Source organism: Anolis sagrei, chromosome 13 (assembly GCF_037176765.1).
Source record: "Anolis sagrei isolate rAnoSag1 chromosome 13, rAnoSag1.mat, whole genome shotgun sequence".
In the NCBI taxonomy this organism is placed as follows: domain Eukaryota; kingdom Metazoa; phylum Chordata; class Lepidosauria; order Squamata; family Dactyloidae; genus Anolis; species Anolis sagrei.
Genome location: NC_090033.1, coordinates 13,022,461 through 13,050,006, shown reverse-complemented (window position 1 = coordinate 13,050,006; position 27,546 = coordinate 13,022,461). Strand labels below are relative to the sequence as shown.

General features: G+C 43.8%; 1 protein-coding gene across 1 annotated transcript; it reads right to left on the bottom strand.

Annotated features, from left to right (window-relative positions):
* Nucleotides 1–623: 623 nt before the first annotated feature.
* Nucleotides 624–18,177, bottom strand: LOC132764925 (arylacetamide deacetylase-like 4). Its single transcript, XM_067472893.1, has 5 exons — nucleotides 18,083–18,177; nucleotides 7,538–7,619; nucleotides 6,460–6,679; nucleotides 2,202–2,265; nucleotides 624–1,547 (listed from the first exon to the last, which is right to left on the bottom strand). Exons 1-5 carry the CDS (start codon nucleotides 18,175–18,177, stop codon nucleotides 770–772), a joined length of 1,239 nt encoding a protein of 412 aa, XP_067328994.1. The 3' UTR covers nucleotides 624–769.
* Between the last annotated feature and the right edge of the window lie 9,369 nt (nucleotides 18,178–27,546).

Below are 27,546 nucleotides of genomic sequence, written 5' to 3'. Positions count from 1 at the left end.
TAGTTGCTCCTGAATGGTTCAATATCGCTTCGTTATCAAAAAAAATAATGAATTAATTAGGCCTGGATAACAACGCAAAAATTTGTTTCTAAAATCGATTTGTATTTGGGGGTTTTTTTTGTTTCGATATTTAAAATAATTACAAAATTTTCCTTTTAAAAAGTTCGATATTTACGAAATTTCGTAAATGGTAAAAAATTAACGAATCAATTTCCGAAACAATAACGAATCGATTCGTTAATGGCGGACGCGACCGCGAAATACGCTAAAAAACCTCCAAAACCTTCTGAAGCTTCCCTCTCCCTCTGTTGTTGACTGTTGGTGTGATATTATAATTTTTTTTCACTAATTAAACCATAAAACTGGCCCAGACATGCGGAAATAATAACGAAACGACCTCAGAACAATAACGAAACGAATACAATAACGAAATACGAAGCATTTACAAAACGTGTTCAAAAATTCGTTTTTTTAATTATTGCTCCAGAATGGTTCGTTATCGTTTTGTAATTGGAAAAATTAACGAATTATTAACGAATTACGAATTAACGAAACGAAACCGCCCAGGCCTAGAATTAATAACGAATTACGAAATTAACGAACGAAACCGCCCAGCCCTAGTATATAAGTAAGATAAATAAATAATAATAATAATAATAATAATAATAATAATAATATGGTCTCAGGATTCCCGGAGAGAGCAATTTTTAATTCTTACGTAGATCATACAGTCTTCACCGCGGAGGACCTGGAGATTTGAAATGTTTTCTTAGAAACGTCTGATATAGTTGACCATGTTGTCTGCTCCTTCTTTGCAAATCGAAAAAGCAAAAGGCGTATTGATGATAAAATTCAGAAATCCATGGAAGCCGTCCTCTAAGTGGCACCAGGTGACCGGGACCCCATTGTCCTCCAGACGCTTCTTGTACAAAACCCCGTCGTCTCTCAAGGCATCAAACTGACAGGTCATAATGAATGTGTCTGGAAGCCGCCGGATTATAGCGTCCTCAACCAATAGTGGAGAGAGGAGTGGCCCACACAACTGGTCGACAAGCTCCTCCATACTCCCAAAGGAGAAACCGCGCGAAGTTCTAGCTTTGGTTTCCCTCCCTCTAAATTCTTCCGGGAGATTCTCTTTGCTCAGCCATTTATCATATTTGGCCTTCACCTCCTTGGAGACATGGGCTCCTTGTAGGATCACCTCCAGGAGGGAGACGTCTTTCTGGATGTACTTCAAGGCCAGTGTCACCAGGCCTATCTTGCCTAAGGGAGGTGAATTGAGATTTTGCATGTAGGAAGGCAGGCTGTGCTTCACGGACTGAAGAAAAGGGTACACCAACACCTGAGCGCATAATTTGGGGGCACCATCCTTCTGGATGAGCATCTGGGAAACGGACGCTGCTACCAATCCTCCGAAGCTGTCCCCCCAGATTATCACCCGACTGGAATCAACCCCATACTCTTCGGCATGTTTCATAAAATGAATGGCAACGTCCAGGCATTGGTAGTATTGTACCGGATAGGGCTGGTAAGGAACCAGAGAATACCTATGAAAATGAGAAAAAAAGGGGGTTCACATTTGTCTCGTGGTGCTACAAATCTGAACCAAGAGGGTCGAATCCTATTGTCAGTTGCAACAAGAGTAGAATCATTGAATTAATGGGTTTCACTTAAGTGTTGCTTCATAGGATCTTGGCATTGGAAGAGGCCACAATGATTATTTATTTATTTATTTATTTATTAACACTATTTATATCTCACCCGAAAGGGGACTCAGGGAAGATCACAGAACACTCATATTCACTAAACATCCAATGCTGTTTAGACACTGACAGATAGACAATTATAGATAGATAGTAGGCTTGGGTAACTACGGAAAAATTTGGTTCTAAACTCGTTTCGTTTTTAGTGGGCCCTTGCGTTTTGTTTTTTTTAATAATTCCAAAATTTTCCTTTAAAAAAATTCAAAATTTACGAAATTTCGTAAAATTACGAATCGATTCGTTAATGGCGGATGCGATTGCGCAATATGCTAAAAAAACCTCCAAATGGGACAGGGGGAACTTCTGAAGCGAAACGTCAGGAGAAAAATTGCCTCCAGAACATGGCCATACAGCCCGGAAAAACCTACAACAACCCAGTGATTCCGGTCATGAAAGCCTTCGACAATACATCAGAGACATTGTTTTATCTTTACTTACCCAATGGATAAAATGACTGAGTCACTTTCTTTGGAGAGATAGCGGCACAGTGGGTCATAGGAAGCTGGAAAAGAAAAGATGTTCTTTAGCCTTCCCTGCCAAAGACTGTTGGTGTCTCACCAAGATACAACTCTACCTTTAATCTTGTTTAAGAGACAAGATAATCCTAATTATAACTACCATAACATTGACTCATGGCAGTTAAAGAGATGCCAAACTATGTTAAGTGTAGATGCGCCTACGGAGAGAATAGCTGCTATTACATAAGAACTAGTTTTCTAATGCTTGAGATAACGAGAGAAGTCTGATGATAAACTGATAAACTGGGGAAACTTCCATGCTTCAAAGTTATAGCACTAGGCTTGGGTAACAACAGAAAAATTTGTTTCTAAACTCGTTTCGTTTTTAGGGGTCCATCACATTTCGTTTTTTTAAAGAATTCCGAAATTTTCCTTTTAAAAATTTCGAAATTTACGAAATTTCGTATAATTACGAATCGATTCGTTAATGGCAGACGCAATTGCGCAATATGCTAAAAAAAACCTCCAAATGGGACAGGGGAAACTTCTGAAGCTTCCCTCTCCCTCTGTTGTTGACTGTTGGTGTGATAATTTATTTTTTATCATTTTTTCTGTGAAAATTGGAATTTACTTTCGATCCGAACCACCTGGCCCCCCACTAGGCTTGTGTAACCATGGAAAAAATGGGTTCTAAACTCGTTTTGTTTTTAGGGGTCCCTTGTGTTTCGTTTTTTTAAAGAATTCCGAAATTTTCCTTTTAAAAATTTCAAAATATACGAAATTTCGTATAATTACGAATCAATTCGTTAATGGCGGATGCAATTGCGCAATATGCTAAAAAAAACCTCCAAATGGGACCGGGGGAACTTCTGAAGCTTCCCTCTCCCTGTGTTGTTGACTGTTGGTGTGATAAAACAAACAACAACTACAAAACTTGCACCAGACATTAGGTCTGGGTAACAACGGAAAAATTTGTTTCTAAAATCGATTTGTATTTGGGTTTTTTTTTGTTTCGATATTTAAAATAATTACAAAATTTTCCTTTTAAAAAGTTCGATATTTACAAAATTTCGTAAATGGTAAAAAATTAATGAATCGATTTCCGAAACAATAACGAATCGATTCGTTAATGGCGGACGCGACCGCGAAATACGCTAAAAAACCTCCAAAAACTTCTGAAGCTTCCCTCTCCCTCTGTTCTTGATTGTTGGTGTGATATTATAATTTTTTTTCACTAATTAAACCATAAAACTGGCCCAGACATGCGGAAATAATAACAAAACGACCTCAGAACAATAACGAAACGAATACAATAACGAAATACGAAGCATTTACAAAACGTGTTTAAAAATTCATTTTTTTAAATGATTGCTCCAGAATGGTTCGTTATCGTTTTGTAATTGGAAAAATTAACGAATTATTAACGAATTACGAATTAACGAAACGAAACCGCCCAGGCCTACCAGACATGCGAAAATAATTACGAAATAATTACGAAATAATAATGAAATAATTACGAAATAAATTGAAAAAATTGTTTCAAATCTAATTTACTCCTCACACTATTCCTGCATGGCTCAATATTGGGTCGTAAGCTAATTTAAATACGAATTAATAACGAATTACGAAATTAACGAACGAAACCGCCCAAGCCTATATAGCACTATGATTCCATTTTGCATTTGTGCCAGTTGTAAGCTGCCCTGAGTCCCCCCCATGGGGGTTGAGAAGGGCGGGGTAGAAATGCTCGAAATAAATAAATAAATAAATAAATTTTGACTGACACGGTTCTATCCTGTGAGGTCCTGGGATTAGTGCCTCCGCAAACTACAACCCCCTGGAATTCCATAGGACACAGCCCAAGGCATTTTCTCATAGGACTAAAGTTCTATACTATATAGTGTGAAACAACACTGAGTTACATGATTAGACCATGGCAGGAAGCTATAATTGCTCTGAACATGACCCCAAGCTCATTTGAACATTTTGAGAAAGAGAGAGAGATAGAGAGGAAGGAGGGAGAGAGGGAAAGAAGGAAGGAGGGAAGGGAGGGAAGGAATGAAGAAGGAAGGATGGATGGATGGAAGAAAGGAAGAAAAGGGAAAAAGGAAGGAGGGAGGGAGGGATGGAGGGACTGAAAAGGAAGGAAGGAAGAAGGGAAGGAAGGAGGGGTGGAAAGAGGGAGGGAAGGAAGGAAGAAAATAAAGATGGAAGACGGGAGGGAGGGAAGGGTAGGAGGAAAGGGAGGAAGGATAAAAGGGAGGAAAGAGAGAAGGAGAGAGGGAAGGAACGAAAGAAGGATGGCAGGAGGAAGGGAACGAAGGAAAAAGAAGAAGGATGGAAGGAAGGATAGGAGGGAGGGAAGGACAGAAAGAAGATTGGGTGAAAAGAGGGAGGGAGGGAAGGGAAGGGAAGGAAGAAAATAAGGATGGAGGGAGGGAAGGAAGGAAGGAGAGGAGGAAAGAAAGAGAGAAGGAGGTTGGGAAGGAGGGAAGGAACAAAAGAAGGATGGATGGCAGGAGGAAGAGAGGGAAGGAAGGAAAGAAAGAAAGATGGAAGGAGGACGGAAGGGAAGGAAGGAAAGAAGGATGGATGAAAGGAAGAAGGGCATGAGGGAAGGAGAGAGGGAAAGAAAGAAGGATGGAAGGGAGGAGGGAAGGAATGAAAGGATGAAAGAAGAGAGGAAGGGAAGGAAGGAAAGAAAATAGGGTGGAAAGAGGAAGGAAGGGGAAAAGGAGGAAGGAAGGAAGGAAGGAAGGAAGGAAGGAAGGAAGACGGGAGGGAAGGAAGGGTAGGAGGAAAGGGAGGAAGAAAGAAGGGAGGAAGGAAAGAAGAAAGGAAGGAAAGAGAGAAAGAGGGAGGGAAGGAACGAAAGAAGGATGGCAGGAGGAAGGAAACGAAGGAAAAAAGGATGGAAGGAAGAAGGGAAGGATAGGAGGGAGGGAAGGACAGAAAGAAGTTTGGGTGAAAAGAGGGAGGGAAGGAAGAAAATAAGGAAGGAAGGAAGATGGAAGGGAGGAAGGGAAGGAAGGGTAGGAGGAAAGGAAGGAAGAAACTAGGGAGGAAGGGTAGAAGGAAAGAAAGAGAGAAGGAGGGTGGGAAGGAGGGAAGGAACGAAAGAAAGATGGCAGGAGGAAGGGAGGGAAAGAAGGAAAGAAAGAAGGATGGAAGGAGGAAGGAGGGAGGGAAAGAAAGAAGGATGGAAGGGGGAGGGAGGGAAGGAATGAAAGAAGGATGAAAGGAGAGAGGAAGGGAAGGAAGGAAAGAAGTTAGGGTGGAAAGAGGAAGGAAGGGGGAAAGGAGGAAGGAAGGGAAGGAAGGTAGAAAAGAAGGATGGAAGACGGGAGGGAAGGAAGGGTAGGAGGAAAGGAAGGAAGAAAGAAGAGAGGAAGGAAAGAAGAAAGGAAAGAGGGAGGGAAGGAGGGAGGGAGGGAGGAAAGAAAGAAAGGATGGAAGGAGGGAGGAAGGTAAGGAAGAAAGAAGGAGGGAAGGAGGGAAGGAAGGAAGGAAAGAAGGATGGGGAGGAAAGAGGGAGGGAAGGAAGGAAGAAAAGAAGGATGGAAGGAAAAAGGGAGGGAGGGAGGGAAGGAAGGAAGAAAAGAAGGATGGAAGGAAGACGGGAGGGAAGGAAGGGTAGGAGGAAAGGAAGGAAGAAAGAAGGGAGGAAGGAAAGAAGAAAGGAAAGAGGGAGGGAAGGAGGGAGGAAGGTAAGGAAGAAAGAAGGATGGAAGGAGGGAAGGAAGGAAGGAAAGAAGGAAAGAGGGAGGGAGGGAAGGAAGGAAGGAAGGAAGAAAAGAAGGATGGAAGGAAAAAGGGAGGGAGGGAAGGAAGGAAGGGAAGGAAGGAAGAAAAGAAGGATGGAAGGAAGACGGGAGGGAAGGAAGGGTAGGAGGAAAGGAAGGAAGGGAGGAAGAAGGGAGGAAGGAAAGAAAGAAAGGATGGAAGGAGGGAGGAAGGGAAGGAAGAAAGAAGGATGGAAGGAGGGAAGGAAAGAAGGATGGGGAGGAAAGAGGGAGGGAGGGAAGGAAGAAAAGAAGGATGGAAGGAAGAAAAGTAGGATGGAAGGAAAAAGGAAGGGAGGGAAGGAAGGAAGGGAGGGAGGGAGGATGACGGAAAGAAGGAAAAAAAGAAGGATGGAAGAAGGGAAGCAAAACTTGAAGAATGAATATTTGAAGTAGGATGTTCCTTGAAAGAAAAGTTTTCATGGGCTCTCTTGATTGTCCTGTATTCATCATTACCAATGCTTCCAGTGGTACCACCTCCTCCATGAATGAAAAGGACCCCTCTCTGCAAAAGTCGGTGCGGTTTGGGCCGATAGAACCTCACAGGGACGCCCTCTATGTGGGTATTGCAGATGGAGAGGGATGGATCCTTGGACACAAAAAGAGGTGTGTCCAGGATGAAGTTCGCCAGAGCAAAGTCGGTCTTTATGATGCCTATTTTCTTGAAAATGTAATCCTGTTTTCAGATGAGACAAAAAAAAATCGTATTTATTTATTTATTTATTTATTTCACAGTTTTCTATACTGAGCTTCTCAACCTCATTGAGGGACTCAGCCATAAAAACATATACACTCATTAAAATATCATATATCACAATTACAACAACAACTTTACAAAACACTATATATAAAACTACAGTGGTCCGTCGTCCTATTAAGATGGATCTACCTCAACTTCCATCCAGGGTCCTATGGTGTTGTCTCATTCCTCGAAGGCCTGACTCCACAGCCACATCTTCACCCGTTTCCTAAATGTTAGGATGGATGGGGCGGTTCTGGCCTCCAGAGGGAGAGAGGCCACCACCGAGAAGGCCCTGTCCCTCGTCCCCACCAGGCGCGCTTGCGAGGCCGGTGGGACCGAGAGCAGGGCCTCTCCAGATGATCTTAGTAGTCTTGATGGTACGTAGGGGAGAATACGTTCGGAGAGGTAAACAGGGCCGGAGTCGTTTAGGGCTTTATAGGTCAACACCAGCACTTTGAATTGTGCTCGGAAGCTAATTGGCAGCCAGTGGAGCTGGCGTAACAGCGGAGTGGTGTGCTCCCTGTACCCAGCCCCCGTTAGTAATCTGGCTGCCGCGCGTTGGACTTGCTGCAGCTTCCGGGCAGTCTTCAAAGGCAACCCCACGTAGAGAGTGTTGCAGTAGTCTAAGCGGGATGTAACCAAAGCGTGTACTACCGTGGCCAAGTCAGCCCTCCCAAGGTACGGACGCAGCTGGCGCACAAATTTTAATTGTGTGAATGCTCCCCTGACCACCGCTATGACGTGGGGTTCCAGGCTCAGCGATGAATCCAGGAGAACTCCCAGACTGCGTACCTGAGCTTTCAGGGGGAGTGTGACTCCGTCCAGCACAGGCTGTAACCCCGTACCCTGTTCGGTCTTACAACTGACCACAGGCCTGGGTAACAACGGAAAAAATTGTTTCTAAAATCGATTCGTTTTTTGGTGGGTTTTGCGTTTCGTTATTTAAAATAATTACAAAATTTTCCTTTTAAAAAGTTCGATATTTACGAAATTTCGTAAATGTGAAAAAAATTACAAAACATTAACGAATCGATTTCCGAAACAGTAACGAATCGATTCGTTAATGGCGGACGCGACCGCGAAATACGCTAAAAAACCTCCAAAAACTTCTGAAGCTTCCCTCTCCCTCTGTTGTTGACTGTTGGTGTGATGTTATAATTTTTTTTCACTAATTAAACAAAAAACTTGCCCCAGACATGCGGAAATAATAACGAAACGACCTCAGAACAATAACGAAACGAATACAATAACGAAATACGAAGCATTTACAAAAGTGTTTAAAAATTCGTTTTTTAAAAAAAAATTGCTCCAGAATGGTTCGTTATCGTTTTGTAATTAAAAAAAATAACGAATTATTAACGAATTACGAATTAACGAAACGAAACCGCCCAGCCCTACTGACCAGAAGTACCTCTGTCTTGTCTGGATTTAGTTTCAATCTGTTGTCCCTCATCCAGTCCGAGACAGTGGCCAAGCACCGGTTCATGACCTGAACAGCCTCCTTAGTGGCAGGTGGAAAAGAGTGATAGAGTTGGACATCATCTGCGTACAGATGACATCGTACCCCAAAACTCCGGATGATCTCTCCCAACGGCTTCATGTATATGTTAAACAACATAGGGGACAGTATTGAGCCCTGCGGGACTCCACAGTGCAATGGCCGAGGAGTCGAGCAGGAGTCCCCTAGTGACACCTTCTGGGAGCGACCCTCGAGAAAGGACCGGAGCCACTGCAAGGCAGTACCCCCAAGACCCATTCCCGCGAGGCGTCCCAGAAGGATACCATGGTCGACGGTATCGAAGGCCGAAGAGAGGTCCAGCAGAACCAGCAGGGACACACTCCCCCTGTCCAGTTCCCGGCGCAGATCATCAACTAAGGCGACCAAGGCTGTCTCAGTACCATGTCCCGGCCTAAAGCCAGACTGTGACGGATCTAGATAGTCCGTGTCCACCAGGAATTCCTGGAGTTGCGAGGCCACCACACGTTCCAGGACTTTGCCCAAGTAGGGGAGATTGGAGACTGGCCGAAAGTTGACGAACTGAGTGAGGTCCAGTGGGCTGAATGTTCTTCATTTTAGCATAGGTTAGCCAACTACGCAAGGTTAAAGGCCATATAAACCCACCAGGAGACCCAATACTCACAAATACCAAATAGAGTACCACGCTTTCATGCCCATTTTAAGCTCAAAAGAAATAAGAAACGAACATAAGTTATTTCTTGTTCATTCAATAGCTGCATATAAACAAATACAGTTTGCTACCACTTTAACTATCATGAGTCAATGTTGTGGAATCATGGGAACTGTAATTCCACTGCTGCTGAAGCAACAAGATCAGCTTTGCCAAGGGCCATGCTATTCAAAATTTGGCGACCCAGAAGGGACACGCATATTGGTACCGCAAACGTGAGCCCTGTTTTTGGGTATATTTGACCTGCTGATTCCAAACATTTCACCCATTCTCCCCATCAGCTCTAGTTTGTGAGATAAAGAACATATGCCATCTACCAGTTGCCATCTGTTCACTGATAAAAAACCATGATAACCATTAGGCTTGGTTGATCCAGTTCGTTAATTTCTTAATTCGTTATTAATTCGTTAAATAATTACCTTTAGAAGCGATATCAACGCGTTTTGGCTGAGACATTCTGCGGGGTGCTAATGCTACTCTGATATCGCCAAACTACAAGTTAGGGGTATACATCTTGGCAAAAACCTGTGCTGTTTTCAACCCTGTTTTTAGCTCCCCCACCCACCATTATGTTTACTGGGAAAATCTCCAAATTGAGAGGGGGGTTCCATTTTTGTTCCAGTAAGATTCAATCTATTACTGCCAATGGGGAAATTTTAGATGCTCATTTATCCATCACTTTTTAGGCCTATCAGGAAGAAACTTGCCTTAGTTATAGGCTACATTTATGAGTGCAAGTCTGCCAAGTCTGCATTGCCCCATCTTCTCCTCGAAGAGGTCCTATCACCTCCTTGTTTTTCCTTTTTCTATTGACATAAGAAAAGAAGCCCATTTTATTGTTTTTAATGTCCCTGGCAAGCCTGAGCTTGTTTTGTGCTTTAGCCTTGTGGACCTTTTCCCTACAGGTGTTGGCTATTTGTTTGAATTCTTCTTTGGTGATTTCTCCCTTTTTCCACTTCTTGTGGAAACCATCAAACTCATTTTCATGTATTCAGCAGCCCAATCCCCCAAACCCGGTACAACAAGACGATATCGTACACAGCCCTACTACAAATACCAGTGTTCCATAGCATTGGATCATGGCAGTTAAAGTAGTGTCAAACCATTATGTTTACTGGGAAAATCTCCAAATTGAGAGGGGGGTTCCATTTTCGTTCCAGCAAGATTCAATCTATTACTGCCAATGGGGAAATTTTAGATGCTCGTTTATCCATCACTGTTTAGGCCTATCAGGAAGAAACTTGCCTTAGTTATAGGCTACATTTATGAGTGCAAGTCTGCCAAGTTTCAGAGCATTTCACCAATCTGCTATTATTTTTTTGAAAAATTTAAAAGCTGCTGTGATCTGTATCGGCTAAGGTTCTGACTGCAGACCACCAGACAGCTTTGTTGAGATATAACAGTGCCGGTTATAACTACCAAGAGTAATCATATCCCAGAGGGGAAGCCCAGTATAGAAATAACACAACTATGTTGATATTGCAGTGCAGGATTGTTGGATATGCCAATGTAATTGGCTTATACCACCATCTAGGGCTCACATAAAGTCATTGCATTTAACTTGAAGGGAAAACAAAAGAGGCAGAGTTAAATGCTAGGTTTTGGATTTTTCAATGATAGAATCATAGAATCATAGAATCATAGAATCAAAGAGTTGGAAGAGACCTCATGGGCCATCCAGTCCCACCCCATTCTGCCAAGAAGCAGGAATATTGCATTCAAATCACCCCTGACAGATGGCCATCCAGCCTCTGCTTAAAAGCTTCCAAAGAAGGAGCCTCCACCACACTCCGGGGCAGAGAGTTCCACTGCTGAACGGCTCTCACAGTCAGGAAGTTCTTCCTAATGTTCAGATGGAATCTCCTCTCTTGTAGTTTGAAGCCATTGTTCCCTTGCGTCCTAGTCTCCAGGGAAGCAGAAAACAAGCTTGCTCCCTCCTCCCTGTGGCTTCCTCTCACATATTTATACATGGCTATCATATCTCCTCTCAGCCTTCTCTTCTTCAGGCTAAACATGCCCAGCTCCCTAAGCCGCTCCTCATAGGGCTTGTTCTCCAGACCCTTGATCATTTTAGTCGCCCTCCTCTGGACACATTCCAGCTTGTCAATATCTCTCTTGAATTGTGGTGCCCAGAATTGAACACAATATTCCAGATGTGGTCTAACCAAGGCAGAATAGAGGGGTAGCATTACTTCCTTAGATCTAGACACTATGCTCCTCTTGATGCAGGCCAAAATCCCATTGGCTTTTTTTGCCGCCACATCACATTGTTGGCTCATGTTTAACTTGTTGTCCACGAGGACTCCAAGATCTTTTTCACACGTACTACTCTCGAGCCAGGCGTCCCCCATTCTGTATCTTTGCATTTCATTTTTTCTGCCAAAGTGGAGTATCTTGCATTTGTCACTGTTGAACTTCATTTTGTTAGTTTTGGCCATTCATCTCTCTAATCTGTCAAGATCGTTTTGAATTCTGCTCCTGTCCTCTGGAGTATTGGCTATCCCTCCCAATTTGGTGTCGTCTGCAAACTTGATGATCATGCCTTCTAGCCCTTCATCTAAGTCGTTAATAAAGATGTTGAACAGGACCGGGCCCAGGACGGAACCCTGCGGCACTCCACTCGTCACTTCTTTCCAAGATGAAGAGGAAGCATTAGTGAGCACTCTCTGTGTTCGTCCACTTAACCAATTCCAGATCCACCTCACCGTAGTTTTGCCTAGCCCACATTGAACTAGTTTCCTTGCCAGAAGGTCATGGGGGACCTTGTCGAAGGCCTTACTGAAATCCAGGTACGCTACATCCACGGCATTCCCCGCATCTACCCAGCTTGTAGCTCTATCGAAGAAAGAGATCAGATGAGTCTGGCATGACTTGTTTTTGATAAATCCATGTTGACTATTAGCGATGACTGCATTTGTTTCTAAGTGTTTGCAGACCGCTTCTTTAACAGTCTTTTCCAGAATCTTGCCCGGTATCGACGTGAGGCTGACCGGACGGTAGTTGTTTGGGTCGTCCTTTTTTCCCTTCTTGAAGATTGGGACCACATTGGCCCTCCTCCAATCTGCTGGAACTTCTCCCGTTCTCCAAGAACTCTCAAAGGTGGTTGCCAATGGTTCCGAAATGACTTCCGCTAGTTCCTTCAGTACTCTTGGGTGTAGTTGGTCTGGCCCTGGGGACTTGAACTCATTAAGAGCGGCCAGGTATTCCTGGACGACTTGTTTCCCAATTTGGGGTTGGATGTCCTCTAATCCCTCATCCACTCCATCTTGCTGAGGTTGAAGACTCTCTTTTTGTGAGAAGACCGAGGCAAAGAAGGCATTAAGTAGTTCTGCCTTTTCCCTGTCCCCTGTCAGCATTGCCCCATCTTCTCCTCGAAGATGTAAACCAGTCTAATCTACAAATATGACAACTAGGCTGAAAGGATGGCATTCCTTGTCCAAAAAGTTTAGGACCCAAAGAATGTAGGAATAACTGCATTTGCATATATGTCGATGACGAGTATAAACAAATTATGTGGTCATGAAATATCACTATGCAACAAAAATTGAAAAAAATGTTCTGTTCCTGCCTTGGAAGTGTTGTTTCCTGCTTAATTGTGTGGTCCTTACTCTGAAAGTAGTTCAGAGTAACTACTGCTTGGTTGAGATATTCATTGAAAATCTAGAGCAAAGCATGCTGCAGGACATCCCTCCCACAAAGACAAAGATTTTGAAGTTTTGAAGCAATGGATTCAAATTGCAGAAGAGGACACTCCACCTCAAGTTTAGGAAGACCATCCAGAGGGAAAGAGCTGTACTGCGATGGAATATGCTTCTAACTGATAGTTCATTTAAGAGGAGGCATTGTTTTGATTGTGTTGAGTCTCTTCCAACTCAAGTTGGGTCTCTTCCAACTTAAGTATTATTATTATTATTATTATTATTATTATTATTATTATTATTGAGACCCCAGTGGCGCAATGGGTTAAATCCTTGTGTTGAGTCTCTTCCAACTCAAGTTGGGTCTCTTCCAACTCAAGTATTATTATTATTATTATTATTATTATTATTATTATTATTGAGACCCCCAATGGCGCAATGGGTTAAATCCTTGTGCTGGCAGGACTGGTTGACTGACAGGTTGGTAGTTTGAATCCGGGAAGCCTGGTGAGCTCCCATCTGTCAAGCTCTAGCTTATCAGACGGAGGCATGAGAGAAGCCTCCCACATGTAAAACATCAAATATCTGGATGTCCCCTGGGCAACGTTTTTGCAGACAGTCAATTCTCTCACACCAGAAGTGACTTGAAGTTTTTCAAGTCACTTCTGACACAAAGTTATTGTTGTTATTGGGGTGGACTGGATGGCCCCTGGGGTCTCTTCCAAGATATTATTATTATTATTATTATTATTATTATGTTACTAACACAAAAACACAGTATGTCACAGCAAATGAGATATATATGCTGGATTACATATCACAAAATCACAAATCGAAAAATTCCCAAGCATCTAGTGTGATTTATTATTATTATTATTATTATTATTATTATTATTATTAGGAACGGGATGGCTCTTGGTGTCTTTTCTAGGAGTGGAGAAGAGGAAGCAAGAGGAAGATGGAGGAGAAGAACAAGGAGAGGAGGAGAGTGAAAGAGAAAGCAAGAGAGGAAGAGGGGAAAGATGAAGGAGGAGAAAAGAAGAATGAGGAGAGGAGGAGAGCAAAATAGGAAGAAGAAGAAGAACAAAGAGAAGAGGAAAGGAGGAGAAGAGGAAGAAGGAGAAGAATGAGGAGAGGAGAGCAAAAGAGGAAGAGGAAGAAGAAAAAAGAGAAGAGAAGAGGAGGAAAGGAGGAGCAGGAGAGGAAGAAGGAGAAGAATGAGGAGAGGAGGAGAGCAAAAGAGGAAGTAGAGGAATCGAAAACTTCTCAAGCATCTAGTGTGATTTATTATTATTATTATTATTATTATTATTATTATTATTAGGAACGGGATGGCCCTTGGTGTCTTTTCTAGGAGTGGAGAAGAGGAAGCAAGAGGAAGATGGAGGAGGAGGAGAGAAGAACAAGGAGAGGAGGAGAGTGAAAGAGGAAGAGAAAGCAAGAGAGGAAGAGGGGAAAGATGAAGGAGGAGAAAAGAAGAAGGAGAAGAGGAGGAGAGCAAAAGAGGAAGAAGAAGAAGAAGAACAAAGAGAAGAGGAAAGGAGGAGAAGAGGAAGAGGAAGAAGGAGAAGAATGAGGAGAGGAGAGCAAAAGAGGAAGAAGAAGAAGGAGGAGAAGGAGAAGGAGAAGGGAAGAAGAGGAAAGGAGGAGGAGGAGAGGAAGAAGGAGAAGAATGAGGAGAGGAGAGCAAAAGAGGAAGAAGAAGAAGAAGAAGAAGAAGAAGAAGAAGAAGAAGAAGGGAAGAAGAGGAAAGGAGGAGGAGGAGGAGAGGAAGAAGGAGAAGAATGAGGAGAAGATGAGAGCAAAAGAGGAAGAAGAGGAAGAAGAAGAAGAAGAAGAAGAAGAAGGGAAGAAGAGGAAAGGAGGAGGAGCAGAGGAAGAAGGAGAAGAATGAGAAGATGAGAGCAAAAGAGGAAGAAGAGGAAGAAGAAGAAGGGAAGAAGAGGAAAGGAGGAGGAGCAGAGGAAGAAGGAGAAGAATGAGGAGAAGATGAGAGCAAAAGAGGAAGAAGAGGAAGAAGAAGAAGAAGAAGAAGAAGAAGGGAAGAAGAGGAAAGGAGGAGGAGCAGAGGAAGAAGGAGAAGAATGAGAAGATGAGAGCAAAAGAGGAAGAAGAGGAAGAAGAAGAAGAAGAAGGGAAGAAGAGGAAAGGAGGAGGAGCAGAGGAAGAAGGAGAAGAATGATGAGAAGATGAGAGCAAAAGAGGAAGACGAAGAAGAAGAAGAAGAAGAAGAAGAAGAAGAAGAAGGGAAGAAGAGGAAAGGAGGAGGAGGAGAGGAAGAAGGAGAAGAATGATGAGAAGATGAGAGCAAAAGAGGAAGAAGAAGAAGAAGGGAAGAAGAGGAAAGGAGGAGGAGGAGAGGAAGAAGGAGAAGAATGAGGATAGGAGGAGAGCAAAAGAGGAAGTAGAGGAAGAAGAACAAGGAAAGGAGAAGAAGGGGAAGAGAAAGCAAGAGTGGAAGAAGAAGAAAAGGGGAGAGGAGAGCAAAAAATGAAGAAATTGAAAAACAAGGAGGAGAAGAGGAAGAGAAAGAAAGAGAGGAAGAATGTATATATCGCAAATGGTTATGCTGATGCTTTTATGTTAAGCCACTTTTGGGTCCCCTTTGGGGGAGATAAAGAGGTAAATAATAGGCCTGGGTAACAACGCAAAAATTTGTTTCTAAAATCGATTTGTATTTGGGGTGTTTCTTTGTTTCGATATTTAAAATAATTACAAAATTTTCCCTTAAAAAAGTTCGGTATTTACGAAATTTTGTTAATATTTACAAAACATTTTGTAAAGATGGCGCCCTTTTTTTTTCAATATTTTTTAAATATTTTTTAAATTTAATTATTAATTTAGTAGAATAGGGAGGAGAAATTATTATTGAGGGAAGGCAGGCACTCACTCTGGCGGGCCCTCTCGCTCGCCGCTCGCTTGCCGCTCGCCCTCGCCCTCTCGCTCGCCGCTTGCCCTCTCGCTCACCCTCTCGCTCGCCGCTCGCCCTCGCCCTCTCGCCCTCTTGCTCGCCGCTCGCCCTCGCCCTCTCGCTCGCCGCTCGCCCTCTCACTCGCCCTCTCGCTCGCCGCTCGCCCTCGCCCTCTCGCTCGCCGCTCGCCCTCTCGCTCGCTTGCTCAGCCGGCGCTGAGAGAGGAGAGCTCCCAGCAAGCCAGGCGGCCATCTTACGTATTTCCGAAATGGACGGAAATACAAAAATTTTTGGCGCCTGCCGTTTCAATATTTAAAAACACTTTCAGGTTTAAAAATAAGTTTTGTAATCGTTTTGTAATTCAAAAATTAACGAATTTTTTAACGAATTACGAATTAACGAAACGAATTGCCCAGCCCTATTAAACGGGACTGACACTTCCGAACCAGGAACAGAACAAAGCATGAGTTCCAGGGCAACAAACTTACCATTGACACCACCCATATAATTAAAAACGCTAAAAACTTCAGATTCCAGGGTCCACAGACGCCATGTGGGACTTTGACGTTGCGGAGATAGTACCCCACAACAAATGCCAGGTGGAGGAGAGCGAAGAGGACCACAAGCTCTGCGACTGCAGACAAGAGAGTCCACAGAACATCCATCCCATTTGCAGAGCGGGAGCCCGATGTGAGCGAGGAACTCTTCCAGAAAAACCTGAGAGTGTTTAGCAACGTGCTCGTTCCTGCCCCGGCCCCTTTATTTTAGCTGCGGGACAATTAGGTAAGAGAAGAGTTTATCAAAACGAGTTCTTCTTCTCTTTCTTCCTTTGCCCGACCGGCAATTAGAAAGCTGTCTCCCATGCATTCATGAATGAGGATCTTTCGAACTTGAAAAGCAGACGACGGCGGTAGGACGACATTTAAATACTTTCATGAATCAGAATGGGGATAGCGATCCATAAATTATTTTTGGGATCCCAAGCAAACTCTGAAGCATCCTCCAACTTTTACTAAGTCAATACAATACAATACAATAAGCCTTTATTGGCATAACATGGCAGAGAGTATAAAAAATAGGTGAGCAGGATTTGTTTGCCAAGCTCAACAATTGGTTGTGGTCCCTATCTAGCAGCCTCCTTTTGATGAGGGTAAAAATCTCGGGAAAAGATAGTAGGGTCAGGAAATCGCTGTCGTAGCCCAATTCCCCGATCTTTGCCAGGACAGTTGAGCACCATTTGGAGTGGTGGAGTTCGCTCAAGGTGAGTTGAGTCAGAGAGTCTCTGGGACTTTGATAGTGTATAGATAGCCAAAATTTAATGACGATTAGCCAGATAGTAGCCTCAATAGAATATTGCCCAGATTCAAGACAAAGAACTGCATACGGGACACAGTTGGGGGCACCATATAGTTTGTGGAGGAATTTCGAATGAAAAGATCTGATGGCGCTGTTATTGGGGGTTAACCAGATGGGTGCTCCATAGAGAAGTTGTGACATCGCCTTTGCTTTGAAGACTTGCAGAGCTAGGGGGATATATTGATTACCCCTGGAGTGGAAGAACCTCCTGGTCACACAGCCACTCGATTTGGCCCGGGCCAGTGTATATTTTAAGTGGGTGGACCATGACAAGTTGTTGCTAAACCAGAGACCTAGGTATTTGAAATGTTTTACTTGCTCAATATAGTGGCCCTTTATCTTCCAGACTTGTCTTTTGTTGCTTTTCCCAAACGCCAAGATTTTGGTTTTGTCGTAGTTCACCTGCAGTTCGTTCGCCTCGCAAAAGTCAACAAATTTATGCAGGAGTCTTTTTAAGCCCACATGAGAGAGGGATAATAGGGCTGCGTCATCCGCAAATAACAAGAGGGGGACATGCTTTGGGCCAATCTTGAGGCTATGCCCGTCAACTTGAGCCAGGGCAGTAGGGAGATCGTGCAAAAAGATGTTGAAGAGGAGTGGGGCTAGTACACACCCTTGTTTGACTCCCTTTTGGACCAGGATCGGGTTTGACAGGCATCCCCTGTGGTCTTTCACCTGGCAGAGGTTTTGGTTGTGCAATTTCTTAATCTTGACTTTTACTAAGTCAAGGCTAACCCACAATTCTTCCCAGAAGTGAAGAAATGTCATGGGGAGAGCAAGGAGCCACCTCGAGATGAATCGGGGTGTCAATATACTTGCAGATGATCACTGTTTTGTCCTATAAGACCCTGCTTGAACTTACAAATCGGCTCGAGTTTTCACATCTGATGGAAGGCTTTTTCTCAGTCCGACCACCACCATCCCAGGCATATTTGGGATATTTATTGGTATCTTCCATCATCAGCATCATCAGCATCATTTTACTGACACTATTATTATTATTATTATTAATTTATTTTACTGACACAAAAGCACAGTATGCTCGAGTTTTCATACCTGACGGAAGGCTTTTTCTCAGTCCCACCACCACCATCCCAGGCATATTTGGGATATTCATTGGTATCTTCCATCATCAGCATCATTTTACTGACACTATTATTATTATTATTATTATTATTATTATTATTATTATTATTAATTTATTTTACTGACACAAAAGCACAGTATGCTCGAGTTTTCATACCTGACGGAAGGCTTTTTCTCAGTCCCACCACCACCATCCCAGGCATATTTGGGATATTCATTGGTATCTTCCATCATCAGCATCATCAGCATCATTTTACTGACACTATTATTATTATTATTATTATTATTATTATTATTATTATTAATTTATTTTACTGACAAAAGCACAGTATGCTCGAGTTTTCATACCTGACGGGAGGCTTTTTCTCAGTCCCACCACCACCATCCCAGGCATATTTGGGATAGTCATTGGCATCTTCCATCATCAACATCAACATCATCATCATCATCATCATCATCATCATCATCATCATCATCATTTTACTGACATTATTTTTATTATTTATTTATTTTACTGGCACAAAATCACAGTATGTCACAGCAAACAGATCTATATCACAATCACAAGTCGAACACTTCCCAAGCATCTAGGACTGTGTGATGTATTTTCATACTATTATTATTATTATTATTATTATTATTATTATTAGAAACACAAGATGAGTCCATAGCAAACAAGATCACTCTGCTGGTTTTATATTTATTGGTTGTAAGCCACCCTGAGGCCTTTTGAAAAGAGAGCGGGATATAAATTATTATTATTATTATTATTATTATTATTATTATTATTATTTATTTTACTGACACAAAAGCACAGTATGTCACAGCAAACGGATCTATATGCTAGATTTCGTATCAAAAAATCACAAGTCGAACACTTCCCAAGCATCCGTCCACCTCGCTGCACTACAGTCTCCCTACCTGAGCTAGCGGGGGTAGTCTCGAGCCTGGTGTTGGAGTCTCAACAGCTCCTTGTGCTGGGAGACTTCAATATCCATGCCGAGGCGACCCTCACAGGTGCAGCTCAGGACTTCATGTCTGCCATGGCAACCATGGGGCTGTCCCAACAAATATCTGGCCCCACCCACTGTGCTAGACACACATTGGACTTGGTTTTCTGCCAGGGATGGGAACAGGGTGGCGGTGTGGAGGAGTTGTCCATCTCTCCATTGCCATGGACCGACCACTTCCTGATCAGATTTAGGCTCACTGCGCCCCCTAACCTCTGCAAAGGTGGAGGACCCATTAAGATGGTCCGCCCCAGGAGGCTTATGGATCCGAATGGATTCCTGACGGCTCTTGGGGATTTTCCCGCCACCTCGGTAGGTGACCATGTCGAAGCCTTGGTCGCTCTCTGGAATGGGGAGATGGCCAGGGCTATTGACATGATTGCTCCGGAACGTCCCCTCTCAAGTAGCCGAGCTAAACCAGCCCCTTGGTTTATTGAGGAGCTGGCAGTGATGAAGCGAAGGAAGAGGGAACTAGAGAGCGTGTGGAGCTCGGATCCGAGCGAGTCAAATCGAGCACGGTTTGTGTCCTTTCTTAGGGCATATGCCGCGGCAATAAAGGCCGCAAAGAAAACCTTCTTTGCGGCCACTATTGCGTCTGCAAAGAACCGTCCGGCGGAGTTGTTTCGGATTGTCAGAGGCCTTTTAACTCCCGCCACCTCAGGCGGGAGCCCTGACAATTCGGTCACGCGCTGTGAAGCATTTGCTCAGTTCTTTGCAGACGAAGTCGCCTTGATCCGTTCTGAGCTGGACGCCGCGTTAAATGCAGTCTCCGAGGATGTAACAAGAGCACCTGCTTGTCCTATTTTGATGGATTCTTTTCAGTTTGTGAAACCCGAGGATGTGGACAAGATACTTGGAGGAATGAGGCCCACCACGTCCATCCTAGACCCCTGCCCATCCTGGCTTCTAAGGGAGGCCAGAGGGGGATTGGCTGAGTGGGTAACAGTGGTGGTGAATGCCTCCCTTCGGGAAGGCAAGATTCCAGCGAGCCTAAAACAGGCTATTATAAAGCCGCTGTTGAAGAAACCATCACTGGACCCCACTAAATTGGACAACTTTCGGCCTGTTTCCAATCTCCCCTTTTGGGGCAAAGTCATGGAAAGCGTGGTGGCCTCACAACTCCAGGTATTCTTGAGAGACACGGATTATCTGGATCCGGCACAGTCTGGTTTCAGACCGGGACATGGTACCGAGATGGTCTTGGTCGCCTTAGTGGATGATCTGCGCCGGGAGCTAGACAGGGGGAGTGTGTCCCTGTTGGTGCTCCTGGACCTCTCAGCGGCCTTCGATACCGTCGACCACGGTATCCTTCTGGGGCGCCTTGCGGAAATGGGCCTTGGGGGCATTGCTTTGCAGTGGCTCCAGTCATTCCTGGAGGGCCGCACCCAGAAGGTGTTATTGGGGGACTCCTGTTCTACACCACAACCTTTGACTTGTGGGGTTCCACAGGGTTCCATACTGTCCCCCATGCTGTTTAATATCTACATGAAGCCGCTGGGTGAGATCATCCGGAGTTTCGGGGTGCGGTGTCATCTGTACGCAGATGATGTCCAACTCTGTCACTCCTTCCCACCTGCTACTAAGGAGGCTGTCGAGGTCCTGAACCGGTGCCTGGCCGCTGTAACGGTCTGGATGAGGGCGAACAAACTGAAATTAAATCCAGACAAGACAGAGGTACTCCTGGTCAGTCGCAAGGCCGAACAGGGCATAGGGTTACAGCCTGTGCTGGATGGGGTCGCACTCCCCTTGAAGACGCAGGTTTGCAGCTTGGGTGTGACCCTGGACTCATCGTTGAGCCTGGATCCCCAGGTGTCAGCGGTGACCAGGGGAGCATTTGCACAGCTTAGGCTCGTGCGCCAGCTGCGCCCGTATCTCGGGAAGTCTGACTTGGCCACGGTGGTACACGCTCTGGTCACATCCCGCCTTGACTACTGCAACGCTCTCTACGTGGGGCTGCCCTTGAAGATGGCCCGGAAGCTTCAGCTGGTTCAGCGTGCGGCAGCCATGTTACTAACTGGAGCGGGGGGCAGGGAGCACACAACGCCCTTGTTGTCCCAGCTCCATTGGCTGCCGATTTGCTACCGGACCCAATTTAAGGTGCTGGTTTTGGCCTACAAAGCCCTAAACGGTTCCGGCCCAAAATACCTTTTGGACAGCATCTTGGCCTACGAGCCCACGAGGACCTTGAGATCGTCTGGGGAGGCCCTTCTCTCGATCCCGCCTGCCTCACAGGCACGTCTGGCGGGGACGAGGGAGAGGGCCTTCTCGGTGGTTGCCCCCCGGCTGTGGAACAATCTCCCTGCAGACATCAGACAGGCGCCCTCCCTCATGTCCTTCCGAAAAAGCCTCAAGACATGGCTGTTCGAGAAGGCATTTAATTAAGTGCTATAACAATGTGGTAAAGATGATTGGAATGGAACAAGGAATATGAGATTGGTTTATGATTCCACTATGAGACGAAGCGGATTTTTAGTGTAGTTTTTGTAATTGTTATGTAGTTTATATGTTGTTGTAATTGCCTCTTTGTAAATTGTCTTTTATATGTGTGTACACCGCCATGAGTCGCCCTAAAGGGCTGAGAATGGCGGTTAATAAATGCATCAAATAAATAAATCTAGGACTGTGTGATGTATTTTCAAATTATTATTATTATTATTATTATTATTATTATTATTATTATTATTAGAAACACAAGATGAGTCCATAGCAAACAAGATCACTCTGCTGGTTTTATATTTATTGGTTGTAAGCCACCCTGAGGCCTTTTGGAGAGAGAGCGGGATATAAATTTATTATTATTATTATTATTATTATTATTATTATTATTATTATTTAGAAACACAACAAGATGGGTCCACAGCAAACAAGATCACTCTGCTAGCTGTTGTATGGGATCACATATCGGACACTTCCCAAGTGTCTTGGACTGTGTGATGTATTGGTGAGTAATGAGTGCAGATCCCAGTAAGGTCGTCTTCTACAGCTGACAGCTGGTTACTTTGTCAGCACCAAGTGTGTTTAAGTGTAGGCCAAGGTCTTGAGGCACTGCACCCAGTGTGCCGATCACCACTGGGACCACCTTGACTGGCTTGTGCCAGAGTCTTTGCAGTTCAATAGTTAAATTCTCATGTGTCAGCTTTTCCAGTTGTTTCTCTTCAATCCTGCTGTCGCCTGGGATTGCAACATCAATGATCCATACTTTGTTTTTTAGCACAATCGTGAAGTCAGGAGTCTTGTGCTCCAAAACTCTGTTTGAATTCGGAAGTCCCAGAGTAGTTTGACGTGTTTTATTTTCTGTAACTTTTTCCGGCTTGTGATCCCAACCAGTTCTTTGCTGCAGGCAGATGGTATTTGTGGCACAGGTTCCAATGGATCATCTGAGCAACGGTGTTGTGCCTCTGCTTGTAGTCCATCTGCGTGATCTTCTTGCAGCAGCTGAGGATGTGATCCATTGTTTCGAAATAACTTCTAACTGTGCTAAAACACAATAGAGACATGCACAAGAAGTGGAAAAAGGGAGAAATCACCAAAGAAGAATTCAAACAAATAGCCAACACCTGTAGGGAAAAGGTCCGCAAGGCTAAAGCACAAAACGAGCTCAGGCTTGCCAGGGACATTAAAAACAATAAAAAGGGATTCTTTTCTTATGTCAGTAGAAAAAGGAAAAACAAGGAGGCGATAGGGCCTCTTTGAGGAGAAAATGGGGCAATGCTGACAGGGGATGATAGGGAAAAGGCAGAACTACTTAATACCTTCTTTGCCCCGGTCTTCTCACAAATAGAAAGTCATTTTCAACCTCAGCAAGATGGAGTGGATGAGGGATTAGAGGTCATCCAACCCCAAATTGGGAAACAAGTCGTCCAGGAATACCTGGCCGCTCTAAATGAGTTCAAGTCCCCTTTCAGGGCTAGATCAACTACACCCAAGAGTACTGAAGGAACTAGCGGAAGTCATTTCGGAACCATTGGAGCTCTTGGAGAACGGGAGAAGTTCCAGCAGACTGGAGGAGGGCCAATGTGGTCCCAATCTTCAAGAAGGGAAAAAAGGATGACCCAAACAATTACCGTCTGGTCAGCCTCACGTCGATACTAGGCCAGTGGGGTATATACATCTGTGGAATGTCCAGGGTGGGAGACTTGCCTAGTTCCCAGCAGACCTCACAACCTCTAAGGATGCCTGCCATAGATGTGGGTGAAACGTCAGGAGAGAATGCTTCTGGAACATGGCCAGAAAGCTCACAGCTACCCACTGATTCTCGCTTATTAGAAACTTTGCAATTTTTAGGAGATCCCTTCTTTGCTTTCACTGCTTTCGAAATTGTGCTTTTTCTTCTTTTCTTTCGCAATTTCGCAGTTCACAATTTTTTTTAACCTGTGTGACAAATTTGAAAACAGATAATGTTGGGACACAGGGCTAGAAACAATGTGTGATGAAAACATGCGAGACAATGCAATTTGCTTTCTAGTGCAACAGAATATAACACAACAGTAATGTGATGCTTCCTACGTAAATTTATATTCCACTTATTTGCATAAAAGGGTGGAAGCGTCCCATTGCATCATCAATAGGTAGTAAGGTGGAATCAATAATGGGCGGTAATACCTTCCGGACTAATAATTAACTTAAAGCATTCATGTATTAATATTAATCATTGTATTCATATAATAATAATTCTGCACTAATTCTGTAATCTGCCTTTTTGTCTCATTGCGTATTGGTATGGAACTTGCCATGGCTTTCTGAGTTTTGAAAGTACATGACAACTAATATATTTTATAACTAGCCATCCCTTGCCATACGTTGCTGTGGCCCAGTCTGCTGATCTGGAAAATAAAGTAATGAGAAACTGTTGGTTTCTTATATATGTAATTTATTTATGCTTGTGGGTAAACAGTATTTCTTACTGTTTCTTTGTCAGCGTTGCTGTGGCCCATTGTGGAGAAATGGGAAAGAAAAGAGGAAGAGGTGGTTTCTAAACTATCAATACACAACTGAAGTGGCAAAGTGTCAACCTAAGATAGGCCCATTTAAGTTTCCTTGAGGCTAAAGAGTTATATTGTTGCAGAATATACGTTACCCGGGATCATTAGAGTGCTTTTGGAGAAGGAAGAAGATGGAGAAACAGCTCGGCAGATTTCCAGGCGTTTATTTCTATCTCCGGAGTATAGGGTGTTCAGCAAAACCAAGGGTTGACACCACCTGACGTCGCATTTGTCCAGTTTTTATAGCATGAAATTGCTAGTTTTACACATGCGCAGAACAAATCTGACATTTACACAATACAATCATTAACACGTGTTTTCATATATAGTTGCCAAGGACATCTTTTGGCAAGCACGTTGTGACCCCAAACATCTGCTCGGTTATATAACTTATCTCAACTTTCACCCATTATCCTAAGATGGCACGTCCAATTGCTTTAATTCCTTTAAATCTCTAATTGAATTATAATTGAATTATAACTTTTATATACTTATAACATAAGATTTGATCAAGGCAATCTCCTCTTAGTCAATCCAGCCTTCATTACTTCATTACAACTTAGTTCCTAATATGAAGACCAAAGGAATTTGCTTTTGGATGAAGCATTTCTGAAATTGCCTGCTATTTACATTAAGTGGTCAGAGGATGGCGCTCTCTCACCATATGACCTTAGATGTTCCAAGTCTTGGATCAATATATTGATTTCTGTGTCCTGCCAAATTCTCTTGTTCCTTCATATCTATTGTAAACATTGGCTAAGCTCTCTGACCTGTGTCAATCAATCATCTGCAGGTCTTTGCATACTTGCAAATGTAACTCTCTCACGCTGGTCTTTTCAGAATTCAGGTAGGAACAAAATCTTATTTTATTCTAAATTATGATTTTTCCTTTATTATTATTTTATTTTCTCCTAATGGCTGCCGCAATATGGATGTGTGGAAGAGCCCTGGGTTACCTGAGTCCACGCTGCCTGTACTGGTACAGCTGTACCAGGAGCTCCAACTTTATTTTTCTCCTGTTAAAGTTTGCAGTCATAGGATAGGCCACCTGTCTATCATCATTAAGCTTTGGTTCTGCCCTCAGGGCTCTGGGAGAGAAAGGAACCATTTTGGGCAGTCTCACAGAAGGAAGCTAGACTATAGGACATAGACCAGCTCATCCTGTAGAAAAAGCTTCATTCCTCAAGATCATCTGGGGAAATAGAAACAGACCATCCAGGGTTACAGAAATTCCAACTGAAACAGAAGGAAAAGAGTCCCAAAAGCTCTGGCTGAGAGCTCACAGCCTCTCAGCCTCACAGCATCAGGGGGAAACAGCCCTGAAGTTTCCTAAGATCTCTCGGAGGGAGAACAGCATTACAGATCTGCGAACCCCAGTTGAAATATCTACAAGCCTTGGCTGGTGGGTTTACTCGATGTCCAGATGCATTTGGAATCGGTAGTAAGACCCACACCAACTAGGCCCAGATGGTAGACAGCCTAGGAGAGGTTATAAAGGGTTTTCCTCATGCAGAGAAAGTACAGTTAATCTAAGTCAGTTGCCAGTCTCTTAAGGACTAGAATAAGAAAGCCTTGAAGTGTTGTTTGAAGATTTGTTATTTGTTCCATAATAAAGACTTTGTTGTACCATTAAAGGCTCTAAAGATCATCACTTCAGGAAAATCCCTGAGAACCTTTCTTTGAGGCACCCCGGCTTCCTGCTGGGCCAAAGTATACGTCCTATAGAAAAGACAGTTGTTACAGGCCCAGCGTGTGATAGAACACTGCCATATAATTCAGTTCAAAGTTATTATAGGTATTATTATTGTTATTATTATAGATGTATAGATATTATTATAGGTATGTAGATTTATTATAGACACAGATATTATTATTAACGGCATATAGGTATTATTATCATTATAGATGTATAGATATTATTGACATACAGGTCAAAGGATGTATGGATATTATTATTACAGACCTATCGATATTATAGGCTTCTAGTTATTATTATTATTATTATTATTATTATTATTATTATTATTGATATGATATAGAATCATAGAATCATAGAATCATAGAATCAAAGAGTTGGAAGAGACCTCATGGGCCATCCAGTCCAACCCCATTCTGCCAAGAAGCAGGAATATTGCATTCAAATCACCCCTGACAGATGGCCATCCAGCCTCTGCTTAAAAGCTTCCAGAGAAGGAGCCTCCACCACACTCCGGGGCAGAGAGTTCCACTGCTGAACGGCTCTCACAGTCAGGAAGTTCTTCCTAATGTTCAGATATAGCTGTTGTTATTACAGAGGTGGAGCCCCTGGTGTCAGTTCCAGCTCCCCAAGCGGGGACATGAGAGAAGCCTCCTACAAGGATGGTAAAACACCAAAACATCTGGGCAACGTCCCCTGGGCATGTCCTTGCAGATGGGAATTCTCTCACACCAGAAGTGACTTGCAGTTTCTCAAGTCGCTCCTGACATGGATTTTTTTTTTACAGAGGTATAGATATTTTTATTAGTATTTACATAGATATCCTTATAGGCGTATAGATATTATTATTATTATTATTATTATTATTATTATTATTATTATTATTATTGATATGATATTGCTATTATTATTACAGAGGTATAGCTAGTTATTATTATAGATAATAGAGGCGGTGGTCTCTCCCCTGCTGAAGAAACCAGACTTAGATTGTTCGGTTCCCTGCAGTTACCGCCCAGTTTAGAATCTCTCGTTCCTGGGCAAGGGGATTGAGAGGGCAGCAGCGGAGCAGTTGCAACAATTCCTAGACGTCACAGCCAGACTAGATCCCTTCCAGTCTGGCTTCCGTGCGGGGCATGGGACAGAGACTGTGCTGGTCTCCATCACAGATCACCTTCGATGCCAGCTTGACCAGGGCGGGTCAGTGCTGCTTGTGTTATTGGATCTCACAGCAGCATTTGACACAGTCGACCACCATCTTTTGACCCACCGCCTTGCTGTTGCTGGAGTCAGGGGGAGAGCTTTACACTGTCTGTCCTCCTTTCTTCACAACCGTGGACAGCGAGTGGAGAGGGGAGGCCTGGTCTCTGAGAGGTCCCCTCTCTCTCTCTTGTGGGGTTCCTCAGGGGGCCATTCTCTCCCCTCTGTTGTTTAACATCTATATGCGACCACTTGCTCAGCTGGTTCGAGGTTTTGGGCTTGAGTGTTATCAGTACGCCAATGACACTCAGCTGGTGCTGAAGATGGAAGGCCGACCGGACTCTGTACCCAATTGTTTCCATCAGTGCCTCGAGGGCATTACTGGATGGCTGCGTGCCAGCAGGTTGAGGTGAATCCAGCAAAGACGGAGATCCTATGGCTGGGTCAACCGGGCAGTGGGGACATCCAGCTGCCTACCCGGGATGGTGAGGTGATACGGCCGTCATCATTGGTAAAGAGTCTATGAATCCTTTTGGACCCTCTGCTGACGATGGAGGCCCAGGTCTCCGCCGCTAGCAGAACCGCCTTTTTTCATCTGCGGCAGGCTAGACGGCTGGCCCCCTCCCTGTCCAGGGACAACTTAGCTACGGTGATCCAGGCTACGGTCATCTCAAGACTGGACTACTGTAACACCCTCTTCATTGGCCTTCCTCTGTCGGTGATCCGGAAGCTCAAG